This window comes from Drosophila santomea, chromosome X, assembly GCF_016746245.2.
Source record: "Drosophila santomea strain STO CAGO 1482 chromosome X, Prin_Dsan_1.1, whole genome shotgun sequence".
NCBI classification, from domain to species: Eukaryota; Metazoa; Arthropoda; class Insecta; order Diptera; family Drosophilidae; genus Drosophila; species Drosophila santomea.
Genome location: NC_053021.2, coordinates 2,019,781 through 2,038,971, shown reverse-complemented (window position 1 = coordinate 2,038,971; position 19,191 = coordinate 2,019,781). Strand labels below are relative to the sequence as shown.

Below are 19,191 nucleotides of genomic sequence, written 5' to 3'. Positions count from 1 at the left end.
CGATAGGTCAAAATAATCGAAGTGTCCCGTAGACTTATGAAAATTAAAAAAAAAATCGATCGCGTAAAGCGAACGTAAAGTTCCCTATAGCAAGCGTAAATTAATTTGTTCGCCGAACTTCGCGCGTTTTAATTTAAATTGTTAAAATCTTGTTATCGATTTCCAGAGAATGCGCGTTGCCAGATAGTTGGCAACTCCAAACAGTGAATTAGGTGGCAGCCCTGCAAGGCGCCAGCTGACCCCATAGAGCGTTTTTGTTTTTGTATCTTTTATCTTTTCTTTTTACACTTTTTTTTAGTAATTATTTTGGTTAATTTAACTGCATTTAATTGTGCCTTGCTAATTGCTTATCTTTGGTAAGTAACCACAGGTTGCAAGGTGATGCACAGACGCTGCAAATCTGTCTAATTTGCACAATTATTATAACCTTGACATAGAAACGGGGGGCAATAACATCATTGATGAAAACAAAAACAAAAAACCGGTCCATCAATTGTTTTTTTTCGCTTTTTCCTTTTACATTGTCAATCTTTTTTGAATGTAACGGTATTTCGGCAACAATTATGTAGGTAAATAAATATATCATAAATCGTAATGATTGCACTGTAAAGTCTAACAGGTTTAACCTAACCAAAACCGCTCCAAAGTCGCGCCAAAACATATTTGGGTTTGGTGCGGTTTTAACCGACTTTGTCGCGATATGGTTTGATTTCGGTTTTGGTGCGGTTTTCGCGCGACTTGTGTGCGTTTTTTGATTAGAAATTAAAGTGAAAATAAATAACAGGAAACAAATAAATACAAATTATCTATACTAGCTAAAAAAACGACATAAATAACGTTTGGAGAAAATCCCTATTGAAACCGATATTTATACATATCAAGCAAAAGCAGTAATTAGTTTTTAACAGATGTTTTTAAATTTCAAACAAAATGAATATTCAAGTGCAAAGCGTTTGGATTTCTGTGTTTACTCCATTGTTACGATTTATTTAGATTTATTGCGTTGACCTTAGCGAATTTAGTTGGTAAAAGGTTGTGCTTTCCTTATCAATAATGGCCATAAATCTTACAGCAATTAATTAAATAGCAATTCGAATTCAAAGTACCGATGAAAATAGAAAATACCAGTCAGGGGCCAAACTTGTGTGCCAACCGTCTGCCGATAAGCGCTCCATCTTGGACCTCAAGATTCGCATTTCTATTTGGATTTGGATTTAGATTCCTTCCAGTCATGATTCCCAAACCCAAACCCAAACCCAAACCCAAACCCAAACTCAAACCCATAGACTTGGTGCAAAGGGCAGCGAAAGATGCGCCATAAATAACCAGTGGAGGTCATGTGGGCAGCTGATACCATGGAGCACCAGATCCCGAACCATGTACTATATACCATATACATATGTGTGCTATAGATCCATCCTTTGGCACAGTGCCTCGTATGCGATTCATCGCCAAGCGCTGCAACTTATCACTTATCACTCGTCCAGCGGAAGCATAGAAATGCGCTTGAGAAATGAAATATATTAAGGTCAAGTTTTAAGTGCAAAAATTTAAGCTTAAAATGACTTTTATCGCCGCTCGCCCACTTCTGTGCATTATGATTGTAGAAATTGCCATTAAATTTTAACCCTACAACTTTTATATCGAATGGATTTATTGTTTGAGCAATACTTAGTTGAAAAATTAGTTTAAGTTTTCACTTAAAAAGGCATTTATTGAAAAACTGCTAGATGCAATTGGTTTTGAAATACATATTAGCTATTTACTAGGAACTTCGATTCTTTTATGCATATTAAATAGGTAAGAACTGAGATACTTTTATGCATATTACTTTTCCACTAAGATACTAAGATACTTAGATACTTTTATGCATTTAGGTAGTTTAATTATTCTGACAAGCATTTTCGTTAGGGTTTTCAAAACTGTGATGCTGCACTTTCGCCATCTGTTTTGCAATATATTTTTGCAATTTGCCATCGGGTTAACTTTCCCATTGCCCATTGCCTGTTGCCGGCTTCTGTTGCTCTGTTATCAGGCCGGGCTATCCAGCCCTCCAATTGTTCGCTTATCAGTGGGTGGAGAAGGAGGAGGAGGTGAAGGGACGGAGCAGGAGAAGCTAGAGGGTGAGGAGGTTGTGGCGAGATTGTGTGTCACGCCCGTGCCGGCTGGGGTATAAAAGATTTGGGGCGGATCGGATGGAATTCAGTTTGAACGCGCTACTCAACGCAGCGGTGTCCAAGGATTCTCGATTCCTGATTCTCAATTCTCTATTCCCCATCTCTCTTCTCGAGCAAAAGACTTTCTCCAAGGTAGGTGCTCCCCTGGCAGTGGCCCCTATTTTTTTTTAAGTGTGTTAAAGTGATGCGAAAAGAAGGTTCTCGGTGCTCTCTTAGCTTACATTGTATATTCCAACGAGGAAGTCGAATAACATCAAAATTAAATGAAAATTTATTTAATTCATTTCACACAAATGAATCCTTTGGAATTTGGTAAAATTCCTTTGGTAAATGTGCCAAAAAAAGTTGTAAAAACTCAAGTCGAAGAAAGTTTTGTAATAAGCAACTTCAACACGATTATGTAGTACTTAATTACTTTGATTCAGACCAATTCAATAACAGCGGCCGAGTGACAACAAAAGTCAATTAAAAATCTAAAGCTGAATGCCAGGCGCAATCAAACTTAAAAGTTAATCGCGCGCCACTGTGTTATTGTTGTTGTTGTTGTTGTTGAGTGAGTGAGTAAGTGAAGGGCATGACGTCACAAGAGCGCAGCTGCAACGCACAGTGGAGCAACTGGGCAATACAACTGGCAAAAAATTGCAGATTTACATATACAAAAAATATGTGCAAATTGTGTATTTCAATTGGAGCACTTAATAAATTACCTAAACTTTTAAAACCTGAAATATGGCAAATATAACGAGCTGAAAAATGCAAAGAGAGAAAATAAGAACTCCACTGTGCAACGTCGGCCTGTGGAAAAATTGAACTTAAAAACATGGAAATGGAAGTAAATAAATAATCTTACATTGTGTTCCGCTTGCGATGATGACGATAATGACGAGATAATGACGATGATGACGATGATGACGCCGCTTCTCAGCCAGTAAAATGAATCCCCTGGTCTGAAGGTAATAAAAGCATCTCGGGGCGACGGGTTTGGGCTCAGTTTGGATCCGGAGACCCAGAGAGCAAGATGCTACTGATTCCAGTGGTCACAGTGTGCCTTTTCGGCCTAACGGTACTGCATCTATAAGTAGGACTATCTAAAAAATCGGGAAAATAAGTTTAAGTTTTTGGGGTTCAATAGAAAATGTCACTGTTTCAGTTTCAGTTTCGTTTGAAATTTGTTTTTTTTAGTTATTTCTATTACCTTACGTTACTCGAATAGAAATTATCCTGTTTTTTCGTTATTATCATGATATTAATTGTTAAAATCGTTTTTGGAGAGTAATTTCATGATTTTATCGCACAGGCAAATTTTAATTGTTGCTTCTGGCTAATTGTTTAATCCAATTTAAGTGTGCTGACTTAGCGATCCTATCCTCCAGTCGAAAATTAAGTCTAATTCGAATGCCAATGTAATCGTGTAATATCATACATATAATAACCATAAAGTGCTATAATGCATTCCAAATTCCATTTGTGCTATGTAAATGTATATAATCCATAAGTAGATCCATATAATCCATAAGTAAATCCATATAATCAATTTGGTTCACTAACAACAGATGTCGTACAAGATTGAACCACTGCCCGATTCCTACGCCGGCCTGGGCGAGGGTCCCCACTGGGATGTGGCCAGGCAGAGCCTGTACTATGTGGACCTGGAGGCAGGCAGCCTGCTCCGCTACGATTATGGCCAGAACAAGGTCTACAAGACGAAGATCGAGGGCGAAACTTTGGCCGGATTCGTGCTGCCGGTGGAGGGACGTCCGCAGGAGTTCGCCGTCGGCTGTGGACGCCGCGTGGTGATCGTCAACTGGGATGGTGTCTCGACCAGCGCCAAGGTGGTGCGCACACTGTTCGAGGTGCAGCCGCTGATGGAGAAGAATCGGCTAAACGACGCCAAGGTGGATCCACGTGGTCGCTTCTTTGGCGGCACCATGCGCTACATTGGCGATGAGTTCGAGTTCCGTCATGGTGAGCTGTACCGCTGGGAGGCCGGTGGCCAGGTGTCGGTAATCAAGGGCGATGTGGGCATCTCCAATGGGCTGGCGTGGGACGAGAAGGCCAAGAAGTTCTACTACATCGACACCACCGACTATGAGGTGAAGTCCTACGACTACGATTTTGAGACCGGCGTGGCCAGCAATCCCAAGGTCATATTCAATCTGCGCAAGAACAGTCCCAAGGATCATCTGCTGCCCGATGGCCTGACCATCGATACCGAGGGCAATCTGTATGTGGCCACCTTCAATGGCGCCACCATCTACAAGATTAATCCCAAGTAAGTTCTCTATTCGAGATTCCAATCGCATACGAGATTTAAATGTCAAACTCTATTGCAGCACTGGCAAGATCCTGCTGGAGATCAAGTTCCCCACCAAACAGATCACCTCCGCCGCCTTCGGTGGCCCCAACTTGGACATCCTGTACGTGACCACCGCCGCCAAGTTCGATCAGCCTGCTCCAGCTGGCACCACCTACAAGGTGACCGGACTGAATGCCACTGGCTATCCCGGCGTCAACCTGAAGGTCTAGGAGCTGCAATCTCTATCCTTAGCCCCAGTATAATGTACCAATCGAATCCCAGTGCAATTATATGTATGTTATGCTCTTTAACGTTTTAACTCGCGCCTTTCATTGTTTCGTATGCAAGAAGAAATTCTTTCTATACGAGTTAAAGGATCATGTTCACTATGGACTTGCCCGCCGATCTTGCTCAATGGGATATCACAAATAGGTTAATTAAGCGCTCTACTTCAATGTGGTGAACAGGCGTATCGGAGTTTCAACAGCAATCTTATCAGACGCAGACAATCGGTAACCATCCGCGGATCTTATGGTCATTTGGAGGACGCAGTGCTCTTATGCTTCTTTATTAATCAGGGTTTCTATAAAAAATCGTTCACTTATCGTCTAGTCTAACATTGAAGATAATTGGGTGGCGTTAAAATCAGTCGGTGTTGGTGGAACATCCAGTCCATTTCCATGCGGAAATACATCTGCATGGCCGGCTATTCATCCGACTCAGATCCGGATTCGGACTCATCGTCGTCGTCGCTGCCGGCGGAGCGGTTTAGCCGTAGCATCTCCTTGAACTCGTGCACCCGGATCTTCTCCGGCACGATCTGCAGCAGAAACTCGAGATTCTTGCTCTTGTTGACCAGCTGGGAGAGATGCTCGTACTTGAGCGTTTCGCCCGGTTGCTGGCGGAATGCCTCCGTGTACGCCGCTCCCGCCAAATGGCGAACGAATAGCTCCGTGCACTTGGTCATCAGGAAGAGCACCTCGTTGGTGATCAGGCCCGTGTCCATGGAGCTCTTCATGATCGTGCGCACACGGCTGAGGGGCAGAAAGGTCTCTGCGCTCGGTGGACGCTCCACGGGCGGCTGGGTCTTCGGTTCCACCATTATATTTAATTCCTTTTGATTTTTGGATTTCCGCTTGGCTTTTAGAGCTGGGCCTATAACTATCGATAGAGTCGATAGATCGGGTAGCGCCATGCCAATCTGCTATCAATAGTCAGGGCAAATATTTAATTACATTTTTGAAAATATTTACATTTTTAACGTGAAAAAAAAACAATAAACTAATATTATGAAAAAAAATAAAGCGATATGCGATGAATAGATTAGGAGCTTTATAATTCCTAAAAATACATAGAATGGCCGAAGCATTTGAGCAAACTTAGGCATACTTTCCAATACGCAATCAGCTTTGGTTTTCCATTATATTTTCATATCATATATATAAATTATAAATAATAAATAAATAAATTATTAATTGCGGTTGATATATTTCCAGCAGCGTTGCCATACTACACGAATCGATGTCTATCGAACCTATGGCTGCGCGGCATGTGCAACACTGCGTTTTCTGCTGCCCCCTTTTGGCTGTTGTTTCGTGTGTTGACCAATAAATTTTTCGCATATTTTTCCAACTTTTCAATTACCGAACCGCAATTGCCGCCAAATTAGATTGTCGATAGCTAGCCGAGCGAATAACCAATAAGTTTTTGCCCAAGTCACCCGAGGATCAGGAGCAACGGAAGCAGGAGCAGGATCTCGACCAGATCGCCAGGAAGCGACATTTCCATTGGAGCGGTTCAAGTGAAAGCGAGAAAGCTACACAGCAAGAGAGAGCGAGATAGACATACGGAGCGAGTGCGAGCGAGCGAGAGAGCTAGTGAAATCCTTTCCAGAAAGGAATCCCAAGAATCAAGAAATCCATCCACCTGCTCCCGCAAAATCATCAATTTCGTTTGAGCAACGTTGTTTAAGCAAGCGGCTTAAAAACAATCAGTATCCCATATTAGATCTAAATCCAGATCCATATCCATATCCACATAGTTTGTGGGTGCACTTTTCCAGTTGGCCAATCTCAACCAGCAATTAAAAATGGCCGCTGCCGCTGCGAGCGCAGTGAATGCAGTGAACGACTGCTTCAGCATTGGATCCACAGTCGTCTGCACGACCTGTTTCAACGAGGAGGTGGAGGGCGAGGTGCTGGCCTTCGATCATAACACAAAGATGCTTATCCTGAGTATCCTTTTGCAACATCAGTCACAAACAAGAACACAGCTAGACCAACACACACACTTGCCCGCCAGGTGAAAGTGAACACTTTCACCGGCTTTACATAACATACAGGGATCTTTTGGATTGTCCAGCCTTGACTCAAATTCACACTCATCTTAACTGATTGTATTTTTATATCACATATCTCTTATCAATCGCTGTTATTTACTGCTTGACAATTTGGTTCTCCGTACATCGTATATCTTCGCCCCTCTGTTTTGCTCTTCTTTTCCCTTTTCAACCATTTAGAATGCCGATCCAAGTCTACGGAGGAGCTGAGTGATATCTACGCGATGAACCTCTCGCTCTGCAGCAATGTGCAGGTGGTCAAGGAATGCAACGGCAACTTTGATGATCCGCAAAAGCTGAATCTGGAACAGGTAAGCATACTAGCTTTTCCTGAAATACTACGTAATCCTTACCCATTTATAACTTCTCAAACAGGTCAAAATGCGCCTGCGGAAAACAGTAGAGCGAAGACAGGACTACTTGAAGTCCAAGAATGCTGATGTCAGTCCAGAGGCACAGGAGCTGTATAGAGCGATAGCCAAACAATACGGGGTAATGACCTCTCGCTCTCTATGATTAAATTCAAACATTTACCATTACTATTCATGTTTTGTAGTACAATGAAGTCTCCTGGCAAGGACTAAACATACAAATCCTAAATGAAGTCACCATCTCGCCGCCGTACCGAGTGGACAACGTGGTGTCCAGCTCGAACAACGAAACTTCATGCAACTACATCAAGCGCATCGTAAGCACATGACCAACCGCATCACTTACAAACAAACTGTCATAATTCCATAACAAGTTGGCAGCAGTTTAATTGATGTTCAGAACATTTTAGACTCGGTACTGTTTATAAATTAATTGCATGTAAAGCGAAGCCCAAATATCCCAAGTCCATCTTTATGTGGTTTAGGTTTTGATTAGAATAGGGAATTAGAAACAGTGATAGCAGTGGCTACTTCTTGTTTTCTATCATTCCTTATACTGTGTACAATTGCGTAAAGTTGCGGTCAAGGAAATATGTTTGTTTTATGACAGATGTATGAAAGGTCGGCGGTGTTTTGCGTTTATAAGTGAATCAGCAATCTGTTTTCCAATCTCCAGATCAAACAGTTCTTCAACACGAGGCCATCGCCCGTCCCAGAAAGTGGCGCTACGGCCAGCACCTCGTCACCATCGGTGTCTCCCACGTCCTCATCTCTTGCATCTGGATCGCCGGTTCCCGCAAACTAATAATAAAAAGAAAAAACAAAACAAAAAAAACAGAAATGTGCTTCAAAAAAGGATAAACCGTTTGTATTTTAATTTATCAGTGGGCAGATAAAATACATTTTTTTTCTCGGGTTTCCAAAAAACTAAAAAAACTTAAACAACTATCGGTTTTTGGATGGATTTGAACTCTGAACCCATGCTTTCTCATTTTTGGCTCAAAGCTGTAAAAAGAAATATATATAAAGAAATAATTTTCATTTTTGCATATGTGTTAATATAAAAAACCTTTTTTTTTAATATTTCTAATTCGAATAAAATTTGGCTTGAAAATAGCTGGTCATGTAGCATAAACATTTGGCTATAAAACGGCTTTGGCTGACAGCACTGTCCGATAACCGATAGTCCGACTGTTGTGAATGGCTTGTGGTCAGCTGCAAAAGCCGCGCCGCATCTGCAATATATTTTAGCAAATAAACAATAAATAACAGCCAATTGCCATGGAAGACGTGCAAAAGCACAGCGTGCACACGCTGATATTTCGCTCCCTAAAGCGCACCCACGATCTGTTCGTTTCCAACCAGGGAAATCTCCCGGAAATTGATGACAGTTTGTGAGTATACTGGAGTTTCTAACTTTCGCAGTGCTAATTTGTGTTGTTAACCCAAACAGAGAGAAGTTGCGACGTTCCATCAAGGCCAAGGATAGCTACGGCCTTGTCCTGGACAGGGCGGTGAAGATCGGCGAGGCGAGAAAGGCATCCGGAGCCCAGACGCCGGGCGACAAGACACTGGCCATCACCGATGGCAGTGCGGCGGATTCGGGCAGTGGCGCTGGCAGTCTGGTTAAGTACAATGCCGGCGGCAGGCCAGCGGAGAAGACAGCGCCCCTGGTGACCGGCACTCACACATCGTTGGTGCGCGCCTCTCTGGCGAACAGCAATGGGGATAAGAGCGCCAATGGCACCACCGCCAGCAATTTGCAATTGATACCCAAGAAGGCGCCCAGCATACCCAAACCCAAGTGGCACGCACCCTGGAAGCTGTCGCGCGTCATCTCCGGCCATTTGGGCTGGGTGCGCTGCATCGCCGTGGAGCCGGGCAACGAGTGGTTCGCCACCGGCGCTGGTGATCGTGTAATCAAGATCTGGGACCTGGCCAGCGGCAAACTGAAGCTATCGCTCACCGGTCATGTGAGCACTGTGCGCGGTGTGGCCGTCAGCTCGAAGCATCCGTATCTGTTTAGCTGCGGCGAGGATCGGCAGGTCAAGTGCTGGGATCTGGAGTACAACAAGGTCATACGACACTACCATGGCCACTTATCGGCTGTTTACTCCCTGGCCCTGCATCCCACCATCGATGTGCTGGCGACCTCCGGCCGTGACTCCACTGCCCGCATCTGGGACATGAGGACCAAGGCGAATGTGCACACACTGACGGGACACACGAACACAGTGGCTAGTGTGGTGGCCCAGGCGACGAATCCGCAGATCATCACCGGCTCCCACGACTCCACGGTGCGTCTGTGGGATTTAGCCGCCGGCAAAAGCGTATGCACGCTGACCAATCACAAGAAGTCCGTGCGCAGCATTGTGCTGCATCCATCGCTGTACATGTTCGCTTCCGCTTCGCCGGACAACATCAAGCAGTGGCGCTGTCCCGAGGGCAACTTCGTGCAGAACATCTCCGGCCACACGGCCATCGTCAACTGCATGGCGGCGAACAATGATGGCGTACTCGTCTCGGGCGGCGACAACGGCACCATGTTCTTCTGGGACTGGCGCACCGGCTACAATTTCCAGCGCTTCCAAGCGCCCGTTCAGCCGGGCTCCATGGACAGCGAGGCGGGCATATTCGCCATGTGCTTTGACCAGTCGGGCACCAGGCTAATCACCGCCGAGGCGGACAAAACGATCAAGGTGTACAAGGAGGATGACGAGGCCAGCGAGGAGTCGCATCCGGTTAACTGGCGGCCGGAGCTACTGAAACGCCGCAAATTCTAGAGCTACCACCATAGACTACGATTTTCTAAACGACTTCATTAAAAACTACATTTAAAACCGCGCTCAGTTGAATTCTTGGTATTTTATTGGGGTTTTGTTGGTTTTTCGTTTCTTTTTTGTTTTGTACACATAAATAAATTGAATTATTGGCTGCATAAATAATAATAGCATAGCAGTAGATTATTAAAATATTATTTGTTGTTGGCTCTTCTCATTTGATATTGTTTGTTTTTTTATTTCGAATCGGATCCGGATTGCAGATCTCGAATCTTTCGCTATAGTTAACAAAGAAAAAGCACTAAACTGGGTATTATAGTAATTTATTAATTAATATTATGTTGTCTAGTCCTTTGCATACATTTTTATCATTTCATGTTTAAAAATCACAAATAATTGTTTGAAACAAATCTTATATTTTTCATCTCCCACACTCGCTGTCTCTCTCTTTCGACTTGCCGACCGAATGAATATATCTTATCATATCCACCGCCTCCATTTTCATCGTCCTCGTTCTCGTCCTCGTCTCGTTTGGTGCAACTTGATGAATCTTTTTCTTTTGTTTTGTTTTGTTTATCGTTTGTTTCGTTTAAAGTTATACTTGTTACATAGTTGCCTTTAATTGTTTACAGCTCATCCTCTCTCGCGTATTTATATATATATATATTTATATCTGTTTCTCTTGTTGGTTGCTTTTATTTAGTTTAGGTTCTTCCTATGCCTTCTATTAGTTTAAGGTTTTTCCCTTCCTTTTCTTCTCTTCTCTTCTCTTCTCTTTCCTTTCCCTCATCTCTTCTTTCCTCCTTCGCCTCCTCTCTTTGTTACATATGTGTGTTTGCTTTTGTTTGTTTGTTTCCTCTTTTTGTTTGTTTATACTTTTTAATGGGCAACTTGCAACGAACGCTTATTTACAATCAGACAAAAGTAACCGATTCGATCCGTTTCGAGTTCACTTCTGCCTGCGATTGAACAATTATCGATTAAGAATATTATAGCATAGAAAGTACACCCACGCACACACATACACACACACACACGCGCAAACACACGTTAATGCCTAAGCCTAAATTGAAGTTACTTTAGTCCAAGCAATAAGTCAGTAGAATTGTGGAGACTGGACTCGATGCAAAAGCTGATACTCTGGTCAGGATTGTTCGGCGGAAACGGAAATGGTAACTTGGTAACGTGGTAACGAGAGTAAACAGGCAGGAAGAAGGCGAAAGGAGGGAGCAAGTGTGCGTGGAGAGGCCAGTGGCCAGTGGCTCGGCAATCGTTGCCATCAGCGGCGATCGGGACTAATAAATAACTAAACATTACTTAGCTGTTAGATTACAAACAATATATATGTATAAAAATAAAAGGGGTAAGTTCCGCGCGTGTGTTTGTTTGTTTGTTTGTGTGTGTGCATGTGCATGTGTGTGTGTGTGTGTGTGTGTTTGTGGTGTGTGTGTGTGTGTGTGTTTGTGGTGTGTGTGTGTGTGTGTGTTTGTGGTGTGGTGCGTATGAATTGGTTCCAAGAAACAGGCTCATTGTTTTGAATTTTGAAGAACAATAGACATTATTAGCCAAGCAACAAGTGCAGCCATCCCTTGCCCGCTATCCATCACACATCCAACTTGAATCCGTTAATCCCGCTGCGCAACGCAAAACTTGCTCCGCCTACTTCATCCAGTTTACAGCTTAAAAGCCAGCTTTGTTCCGTTTGTGTCGCCGCTCCAAACAAAACGCCCTAGTTGTAGATCTTGATGGCCTTCTCGGAAAAGTTAAGCGAGCTGCGCTTGCGCGACTTGTTGATGTGATCCAAACCAAAGAAGGGCAACTGGCCGCTGGTCCACGAGCGATACACCTCCAGGTCGACGGGCGTATTGTCGTTCACATCCGAATTGTGGCCCATGGAGATCACGGAGAATTTGTAGTTTTCCCACTCCTTGTCCGGCACATTTAGACGCCGCTGTATGCGCTGCTTTAGCGCACCATACGGCTCGCCGTGGCGTGCCTTGGCTAGGAAGGGTACGCCGAACGAGTTGTACAGCTCCTTGCTGAAGTGGGCCACTGGGATGAGGAACTCGTTCTCCGCCAGCTGCATCTCCTCCGCCGGCACCTCCTCGATGCGATAAGTCTTTTGAGCGCCCTGTGTGGTCGTGATTGACTCGTTGGTCTTTAGCAGCGTATCCAGCGGTATATCATCCTTGCATATCGCCACGATTTTATGATTGCTAACCTTCATCAGGCGCAACTTGCGACGACTGTTCTCCGCAAATGTGATCTTCTTGGCCGCCTCCTCCAGCAGTCCCTTCACCGTATCGTTCTTGTTGGGGTACAGCACCAGTTCCTTCTCGTCCTTGAGGTCGCTGCTCACCCAGACGCATTTGAACTGCTTCTTGTTGTCCAGCTCATGGATGCTGAGCGACAGGCGCTGGTAGAAGATACGCTTGGGCGTGCTCAGTTTGGTGTAGGACACCAGATCTTTGATGGTTCCCTGCAAGAAATGAAAACGTTATGCTTAGTAATGTGAACAAGCACAATACAAAGCCAATTACAAGTCTATAGCTACCTTAAATGTGTAGGGCACTGCATTGCCCGCCGTTTCCTTGTAGTTGTTGATGCACATAAAGAACTGCAGCTTCTGTGGATCGGTATTCAAGCGCTCGGCCACCGCATTGGTGAGTTGATCGTAGTTGTAGCGATTGGACAGCTCCAGCGTAAAGTCCGGCTCATTGGGGTTACATTTGTCGCTGAAGATGATCTCGATGCGATAGACGAGATCAAGGAAGTAGTCCTGCACCGTGGGCAGGTCGAGTTTGGCGTCGACGTTTTCACGTTCGAAGATTAGGATGTGGCCTTGCAGGTGGTCCTGCGGTATGAACAGCACACTCTCAATGGGCTCGTTCAGATTGACCAGCTTCTTGTCGGCGTACTCATCGAAGATGGTCATCTCGGTGTCCGCATCGAAGCCCAGTTTCCGATTAACCTCCGGCACCAGATCAATGAGGCGGCGGGTGTGCGGCTGCTGGGTACATCCAATGTAGTTCAGGCGCTTGTTACGCGCATCATAGTACTTGAGGAACAGCAGGACTTCGGTCTTGGGATTAAAGGACGGCAGGGGACCAGAAACATCTGGCCAGGCTAGCTCCAGCCAGATGACCCACGGTTTCTGTGACGTCGGTATCTGCTCGATGGCGCGTGACGCCTCCGCCACGAAATCAAAATGCAAAAACTTTTGCGTCTGGGCGGTGCACATGTTCCACATTCGCATGCGTTCGCGCGACACTCCGAAACCCTTGACAAACATGTCCACCAGCTCGTCGACAGTCTGATTTTGCTTGATGCGGAAGATGCGCGGATGAGCCTTCTCCAGATCGAAGAGGTGACGCTTGTGCTGGTTCTCGAAGTACTCCTCGAGGATCACGTGCACGGACACATAAAGGTTGGCCTCGCTGCGCTCCTTGCGTCGCGCCATTTCGATGCGCTTCTCCAGATCGAGGCGCTCCACCAGGTCGCTTGAGATCTCGTTCTCTGGTATGTCGCCTAGGACGCGCTCCAACTCCGATTGGCGGATGTAGACCAGCATATAGGCATTGCTGCACTTCGCATGGAACGAGATCTCGTCGTCCATACCGCCGTAGTTCTGTTCGATCGCCTCCTGCTTGCGGCAACTGGAGACCACATCGTCGTCGAACTTAAACCAACGTCCGTCAGCCTTTGGATTAATGAAGACCACATAGTGCCCTCCATGGTTATCGCCAGAGTGCACCAGGACGGCGTGCAGAACGTAATCCGCCGAGGTCTTCTCGCCCTCGGCTAGGTAGCGATCCAGATTGATCTGTTCGTAGAACTCAAAGCGATCGTTGTACTTAATCGAGCTGTCCGTGACGGGATCGTACTGGAAGCGCATCAGGTGCAGATGCAAAACGGGTGGGAATGAAGTGAAGATGACGCCCTTGCTGGCTTCCTAAATCCAGAAGATAATATATCAATTAATATTACGTATACATCATTTGTAAGTACAGTAGAGAACTATTCAAGTTAAATCTTGATGATTTCATAAATCCCAACGGAATCAGGACTCACCTGCAAGCCATGCACACCAGCATCGTATTTGTTGTCACCCTCCAGCGTCTCGGGAGCTACGTAATCCTGGAAGGACTCGTAGATGTTCTTCTTATCCTTGATGTTCAGCTGGATGTCGTAGAACGTCTCGTAGCGTGTGCTGTTGTAGTCAACGTTCTTGCATTTAATGTACGAAGACATTTTGCCCTCGAACAGACCCGGTATGGTGCCCTCCAGTGTTGTGCCCTTCATCTTTGACTCGAGCTTGTCGAGCAGCACGCGAAGGAACTCCTGGACATCGTGCTGCATGAACGAATCGAGCGTCTCCCAGCCAAAGGACTTGGTTAGCTTCTTGGTGCCCACGGGGCGGTCACCAAACTGCAGTTCATGAAACACACGCTGCAGCGATAGTCCAACTGATTTGGTGCTATCATCAGCCTCTGTGGGTATGCGATACACAGACAGTCTTAGAGAATTGGTGAAGTACAATGTCTGCAGCAGCGAGTTCATATAGCAGGTTGCGCCCTGATTTTTGAGGCCCACATAGCCTGTGTGCTTCTTCGAGTCCCACAAAACGCCATGCGGTGCATCCGCAATTACGTGCACCTCCAGGGTGATGCTGTTGTTGTGCACATAGCTCTTGTCGGAATCCTGCAGCTCCTGCCAGGAGATGAAGTTCGAGTAGCCATAGTCGTTCTCCTTGGAGTAGAACAAATGCTTAATGCGAGCACGGCTGAATGGCTGTGCATCCGGCTTGTGGCACTTCAAACGCAGCTCAGCAATGGCATTGCATGACCAGGTGGGCGAATCATTCTCACCATTGCATTGCAGGAAGAAGCCCAGCGCACGATCATTGGGTATGACCATAATTCTCCATGGCAACATGCGGACATACACTGGCGGCGACAGTCTCTGCGATTTCAATTGAACTACATTCTCGACGGTAAAGGAGAATGTGGTCTCCGAGCGAAACTGATCCTCCTTGGACTCATCGTCAATGCCCATGGCCTCGGCGTCGCCGAACGAAGTGGAGCTGCTATCCGCCAATAGTTGCTGTGGCGGCACATTGCCGTTCTCGCTGGGCAACTGGGTTACAGCGCCAACGGCGTGCAATTGTGGCTGGATAAGATTTTTGAATTTGGGCAATTGAGGCGGCGAATTCTGCTGCTGTTGCGGAGTCTGTTGTTGTTGTTGCTGCTGCTGCTGGAGGTCACTGGTGAGGATCTCGACCTCTTGGGTGTCCTGGGTGTCCATTGCTTCAATAGACTGATCTGTTTCAATTTCCATTTTAGTCGGCACTTGAATGGTGCTGAATTGGGGCGGCTCCTCCGCGAAGGATCGGTACTGATGGTATGGATTTCTCTGTAGGATCGGGACTCACTGGATGTGCTCTTTTACTTGGACAACTGCTGCCGCTATGCGGCGTTTCCGCTTTTTTAGCTTTTCTGCTTTTTTCTGCCTTCAAATTTGCTCACTGAATATCAAGTACTGTAATAAACAAATGTCAAATTACAAATATGTACGCACATGATAGGAAAAACATACGCATGCTATAAGCTCCACACATGTATAAATATTGTACAATGACTGGATGAAAAGTGGTACATACGTATTTACACTCGTATGCATGTACCACCATAGATATGTACATAAATACACATGTATGTATATTTTGTTTTATGCAATTTGTTGCGGCCAGCGGCTGAGGAAGAAGAAGCAACGCCAGCAGCAGAAGCAGAATCAGCTTTAAATGCGTCGCCGCTTCAGCGTCTTCTTCTTCTTATGCCCCGCACACGCACAAGCATGCACTTATTTTGCGTACATACATCCACCGATGTACATAGGTACATACATATGCATGTATGTATGGAGCTTACCTTGCTTGTTCGCTGCTCGTTGTCAATAAATATAAATAAATATATATATTTGCGGGCCGCTCGCTTTCCGATTTTGCCGTATTCGAATACAAAAAACAAAAAAAAAAAAATAATAAAACGAGAAGAGTGGGTGGCGCTGGGCGGAGGATATTTTTGTGGGCGGGCGGCAAGGTTGATCTCACGCACGCACGCTGGATATTAGGAATATTAGCAATCGAATCGGCGATGTAACAGAGCGTAGCGTTGCGAACCGAAACTTTGGCAAAATTTAAAGATTCTTTGCGTATTTTTCGCCGTATGCGTGTGCTTGCTTGCTTTCTTTCCAACAATACAATAATTTACAAATACACTTCAATTTATGGCATTTGCATGGGTGTGTGCGTTTTTCCGTATGCCTTTACGCTGTCGGTCTCTCTGAGTGTGTGTGTGTGTGTTGTATGTTTGTTTTAGTGTGTGTGCTGCACGTCGCTGTTCACCTCCGTCGCTACGCTTCTTTTCTTTTTTTGGGCTCGAGCAGCGGAGAGCACGGTATGCCGAACAGACAAAAGCTGTCTTCAATGTTGAATTGTTGAAATTTAAAAACAAACAGCTCCGAAGTATTTCACACGGCACTGCATCGCATCGTTAAGGTATCAATTAATATTTTCGCACACACACATACACATGCAGCGCGCAGCTCGTGCAGCTGTCAAAAACGAAACGATAACGGCAGCACATGTTATCAGCGCCAGCAACGCTGCGTGCTGCTCATCTGACTATCGATAGTAACCAGGGCGAAAGCAAGATGTAGCTAGATGTAACTAGATTCTAGCTATTACTTTGACATACTCTTTAATAATATACTTTTTTTTATAAATTGATTAAAAAAATCTATACATAATGCATAGTATATACATACACAAAAAAAAAAACATTTTATTTATATTATAGATTTATTCTGTTCCCCAAACGATTTGCGCTTCGATATATTTTAGCTTTTTTCGAAGTTAGTTTTTACAAAACTGCATTTAATTCTTAAAAATGTTCATATAATCTCATATATATAACATATATATATATTTTGGCATGCTTTTCTACAGTGAATTTCATTTGCTTATTTAACTAGAATTTCTATCGTTTCGAAAATGACACATATATGCCCTGCTGCGCTTTCAGTACCATCTGGGCCTGCAGCTTGAGAGGAGCTTGCTCCTGGTCCAGTTTCAGATCGAATGCCATGACGAGGTGGGCGGTGAGCAGCTTCATCAGGAGCAGGGAATACCGCCGGCCGATGCAGACGTGTGGTCCGCCGGAGAAGGGTATATAGCTGAAGGCGGGTGGGGCGAAAGCGCCATCCTCCTGCAACCATCGCTCCGGCTTGAAGGCATACGGATCCGGATAGTACTCCTTGTCGTGCGCCAATCCGTACATATTTATCCACAGCGTGACGCCGGCGCAGTAGGTTCGTCCTCCAATCTCGGTGGATCGCGTCGTCTGGCGTCCAGTGGTGGGCACAATGGTATAGAGACGCAGCACCTCCTTGATCAGCGCCTCCAGATAGGGCAGCCCATTGAGGGCGTCCAGGTCGGTAGATTCATCCAACGCCACATCCTGCAGCTCCTTGCGTAGACGGCATTGCGCTTCGGGATACTTGGCCAGCGCATAGAGCACGAACGACATGGAGGCCGTGGTGGTATCCACTCCCTGAAAAGGTATTTATGATAATACATATATGTTAGGGCAAAGATCATAGTTTAAGGAGAACCTACCGCAAACACAAAGGTGTTGATCTCATCGCGAACTTGCTTGCGACTCAGGGATCGATCCTCGAATCTGGCCAAGAGCAGCGTGTCCAGGAGATTGTGGGATCTGTCCGCGGTCTCCTCCTTAGCCAGCAGCTCCTGGGCGCGCTTCTCGATCACCGACTCCATCAGCGTGTGGATCACCTGGAGCTGCTCGTTGAGATCGCGCCAGAGTTGGGTGCGTTGAAAGATCCAGTCGGAGGAGAGGAGCGGATTGATCATGCGCTTGAAGAGGAGCTTACTGCTCAGATGGAATGCCTTGATGATGGGCGAGTGCTCCACGGACTGGGTGTCCAATTGGGTGCCCATGGAGGTGTCTAAAATCGATCAGTTACAACTTACTTATATCAAATGATCTACGTTTTCCAGCTCACCCACAATGGCGTCTAGGAGGCAGGCGAAGAGCGGATCAGTGACCTCCAGGAACTCGCCACCGGTTGCCGCCAGTCGCCTGACCAAGCGCTCTACATGCCCACCAATCGCCGGAGCAAAGCTACGCAGCACCTGGGGCTGAAAGGCGGGCGTGAGGAGGCGACGCTGCCGTGTCCAATGGCCACCATGGCTGATCAGTAGACCGTTGCCGATGAGCGGCTCCAGCTGGAGAAAGGTTTCCGCCTTGCGGAGCGTGGGATCATGGAGCGCCTGTCGCGTCTCCTCTGCCGTATGAAGGAACACCCAGAGCTGGGGACCCAACCACAGGCGATAGGTGGCACCGAAGCGATCGCGCAGCTCTGTGAAAACGAGAAAGATGACTGGATGAAAGATGGTTGCTGGATGGCTACTACCGTGGGATGGACCACTGCATCGTCACCCACATTCCGGCCTCAGTTTGCCCACCATCTGAGCATTGCCCAGGAGTGGAAACGCCCACGGACCCGGCAGACTGGTGCCCAGTAGCAGCAGTGTCCACTTCCGCACCAGAATCCAGATGCCCAGGGTGATCAGTAGCAGTGGCCACAGCGCCATGTCGCCCACTAAATGTAGGTGGTGGTATGTTCTCCTCGAGCGTTTCAATCGCACTGAATTGTTAGCTAAATGAAACCTGATGATTGGCAGCTAATCTGCACTGGGCTACATTAACCCTAATTAAAAGTAGTTACTTTCATTTGCATTTAAACTTAATACAATTTTATGCATACTTAGTTACTTGCATTTGCATTTTTAACTATCAATAATACAATTTTATACTAACTTAATGGGTTTACTTTTAGGGATATTGAAAAACGAAAAAATATAGTCAAAGGTAGCATATAACTTAAAAATGTTTTAAATGATTTTCTTATGAGTTTAATTCATTAGTAATGTGGCTTTGTAGGGTTAAGAACTCGCTCCACTAACAGATCAACGAACTGTTAACAGTTAACAGCGGCCCAGATTAGATTATCGGATTTCATTCAGACGGTTGTACATACATATATTTAAACATATACATATATAACTATGCACTTGGTTTATTGTGCCGCATTTGCTGGCTTTTTCCGTCGATCAAAGGGGATATCTAATCTGCGCCTGGGGAGATTG

The 19,191-nt window shown here is 45.6% G+C and overlaps 6 protein-coding genes across 8 annotated transcripts; 3 read left to right on the top strand and 3 right to left on the bottom strand.

Moving 5' to 3' along the window:
• The first annotated feature begins 228 nt into the window (after positions 1-228).
• LOC120456332 (regucalcin) lies at positions 229-4,792 on the top strand. Of its 3 annotated transcripts, none has more exons than XM_039643102.1 (3): positions 229-356; positions 3,731-4,449; positions 4,511-4,792. In XM_039643102.1, the coding sequence occupies exons 2-3, from the start codon at positions 3,731-3,733 to the stop codon at positions 4,701-4,703; spliced, it is 912 nt and encodes a 303-aa protein (XP_039499036.1). In that variant the 5' UTR covers positions 229-356; the 3' UTR covers positions 4,704-4,792. The 3 variants fall into 3 exon arrangements, with proteins under 3 accessions (XP_039499036.1, XP_039499033.1, XP_039499035.1); XM_039643099.1 differs by lacking the exon at positions 229-356 and adding an exon at positions 2,195-2,309; XM_039643101.1 differs by lacking the exon at positions 229-356 and adding an exon at positions 3,124-3,240.
• Positions 4,793-5,011: 219 nt separating this feature from the next.
• On the bottom strand, positions 5,012-5,645 carry LOC120456333 (chromatin accessibility complex 16kD protein). Its single transcript, XM_039643103.2, has one exon. The coding sequence runs from the start codon at positions 5,573-5,575 to the stop codon at positions 5,180-5,182; it is 396 nt and encodes a 131-aa protein (XP_039499037.1). The 5' UTR covers positions 5,576-5,645; the 3' UTR covers positions 5,012-5,179.
• A 382-nt stretch (positions 5,646-6,027) lies between these two features.
• LOC120456739 (LSM12 homolog A) lies at positions 6,028-8,044 on the top strand. Its single transcript, XM_039643728.2, has 5 exons — positions 6,028-6,707; positions 6,992-7,122; positions 7,187-7,303; positions 7,368-7,499; positions 7,859-8,044. Exons 1-5 carry the CDS (start codon positions 6,563-6,565, stop codon positions 7,985-7,987), a joined length of 654 nt encoding a protein of 217 aa, XP_039499662.1. The 5' UTR covers positions 6,028-6,562; the 3' UTR covers positions 7,988-8,044.
• A 316-nt stretch (positions 8,045-8,360) lies between these two features.
• LOC120457391 (pleiotropic regulator 1) lies at positions 8,361-10,037 on the top strand. Its single transcript, XM_039644950.2, has 2 exons — positions 8,361-8,576; positions 8,636-10,037. The coding sequence occupies exons 1-2, from the start codon at positions 8,464-8,466 to the stop codon at positions 9,963-9,965; spliced, it is 1,443 nt and encodes a 480-aa protein (XP_039500884.1). The 5' UTR covers positions 8,361-8,463; the 3' UTR covers positions 9,966-10,037.
• A 231-nt stretch (positions 10,038-10,268) lies between these two features.
• On the bottom strand, positions 10,269-16,572 carry LOC120457389 (ubiquitin carboxyl-terminal hydrolase 7). Its single transcript, XM_039644949.1, has 4 exons — positions 15,890-16,572; positions 14,034-15,500; positions 12,517-13,914; positions 10,269-12,441 (listed from the first exon to the last, which is right to left on the bottom strand). Exons 2-4 carry the CDS (start codon positions 15,297-15,299, stop codon positions 11,692-11,694), a joined length of 3,414 nt encoding a protein of 1,137 aa, XP_039500883.1. The 5' UTR covers positions 15,300-15,500; positions 15,890-16,572; the 3' UTR covers positions 10,269-11,691.
• Positions 16,573-16,918: 346 nt separating this feature from the next.
• LOC120456414 (probable cytochrome P450 311a1) lies at positions 16,919-18,764 on the bottom strand. Its single transcript, XM_039643246.2, has 4 exons — positions 18,486-18,764; positions 18,045-18,422; positions 17,638-17,987; positions 16,919-17,572 (listed from the first exon to the last, which is right to left on the bottom strand). The coding sequence occupies exons 1-4, from the start codon at positions 18,634-18,636 to the stop codon at positions 17,000-17,002; spliced, it is 1,452 nt and encodes a 483-aa protein (XP_039499180.1). The 5' UTR covers positions 18,637-18,764; the 3' UTR covers positions 16,919-16,999.
• Positions 18,765-19,191: the final 427 nt, after the last annotated feature.

Coding starts and splice junctions, on each gene's coding strand:
- LOC120456332 (XM_039643099.1), top strand. CDS start 2,196: ATGGAATTCAGTTTGAACGCGCTACTCAACGCAGCGGTGTCCAAGGAT. Junction 2,310..3,730: donor AGCAAAAGACTTTCTCCAAG/GTAGGTGCTCCC, acceptor CACTAACAACAG/ATGTCGTACAAGATTGAACC. Junction 4,450..4,510: donor ATCTACAAGATTAATCCCAA/GTAAGTTCTCTA, acceptor ACTCTATTGCAG/CACTGGCAAGATCCTGCTGG.
- LOC120456333 (XM_039643103.2), bottom strand. CDS start 5,575: ATGGTGGAACCGAAGACCCAGCCGCCCGTGGAGCGTCCACCGAGCGCA.
- LOC120456739 (XM_039643728.2), top strand. CDS start 6,563: ATGGCCGCTGCCGCTGCGAGCGCAGTGAATGCAGTGAACGACTGCTTC. Junction 6,708..6,991: donor CACAAAGATGCTTATCCTGA/GTATCCTTTTGC, acceptor TCAACCATTTAG/AATGCCGATCCAAGTCTACG. Junction 7,500..7,858: donor GCAACTACATCAAGCGCATC/GTAAGCACATGA, acceptor TCCAATCTCCAG/ATCAAACAGTTCTTCAACAC.
- LOC120457391 (XM_039644950.2), top strand. CDS start 8,464: ATGGAAGACGTGCAAAAGCACAGCGTGCACACGCTGATATTTCGCTCC. Junction 8,577..8,635: donor CCGGAAATTGATGACAGTTT/GTGAGTATACTG, acceptor TAACCCAAACAG/AGAGAAGTTGCGACGTTCCA.
- LOC120457389 (XM_039644949.1), bottom strand. CDS start 15,299: ATGGAAATTGAAACAGATCAGTCTATTGAAGCAATGGACACCCAGGAC. Junction 13,915..14,033: donor CTGGTGTGCATGGCTTGCAG/GTGAGTCCTGAT, acceptor TTCTGGATTTAG/GAAGCCAGCAAGGGCGTCAT. Junction 12,442..12,516: donor CAGTGCCCTACACATTTAAG/GTAGCTATAGAC, acceptor CATTTCTTGCAG/GGAACCATCAAAGATCTGGT.
- LOC120456414 (XM_039643246.2), bottom strand. CDS start 18,636: ATGGCGCTGTGGCCACTGCTACTGATCACCCTGGGCATCTGGATTCTG. Junction 18,423..18,485: donor GGGCAAACTGAGGCCGGAAT/GTGGGTGACGAT, acceptor TCTTTCATCCAG/TCATCTTTCTCGTTTTCACA. Junction 17,573..17,637: donor TCAACACCTTTGTGTTTGCG/GTAGGTTCTCCT, acceptor ATACCTTTTCAG/GGAGTGGATACCACCACGGC.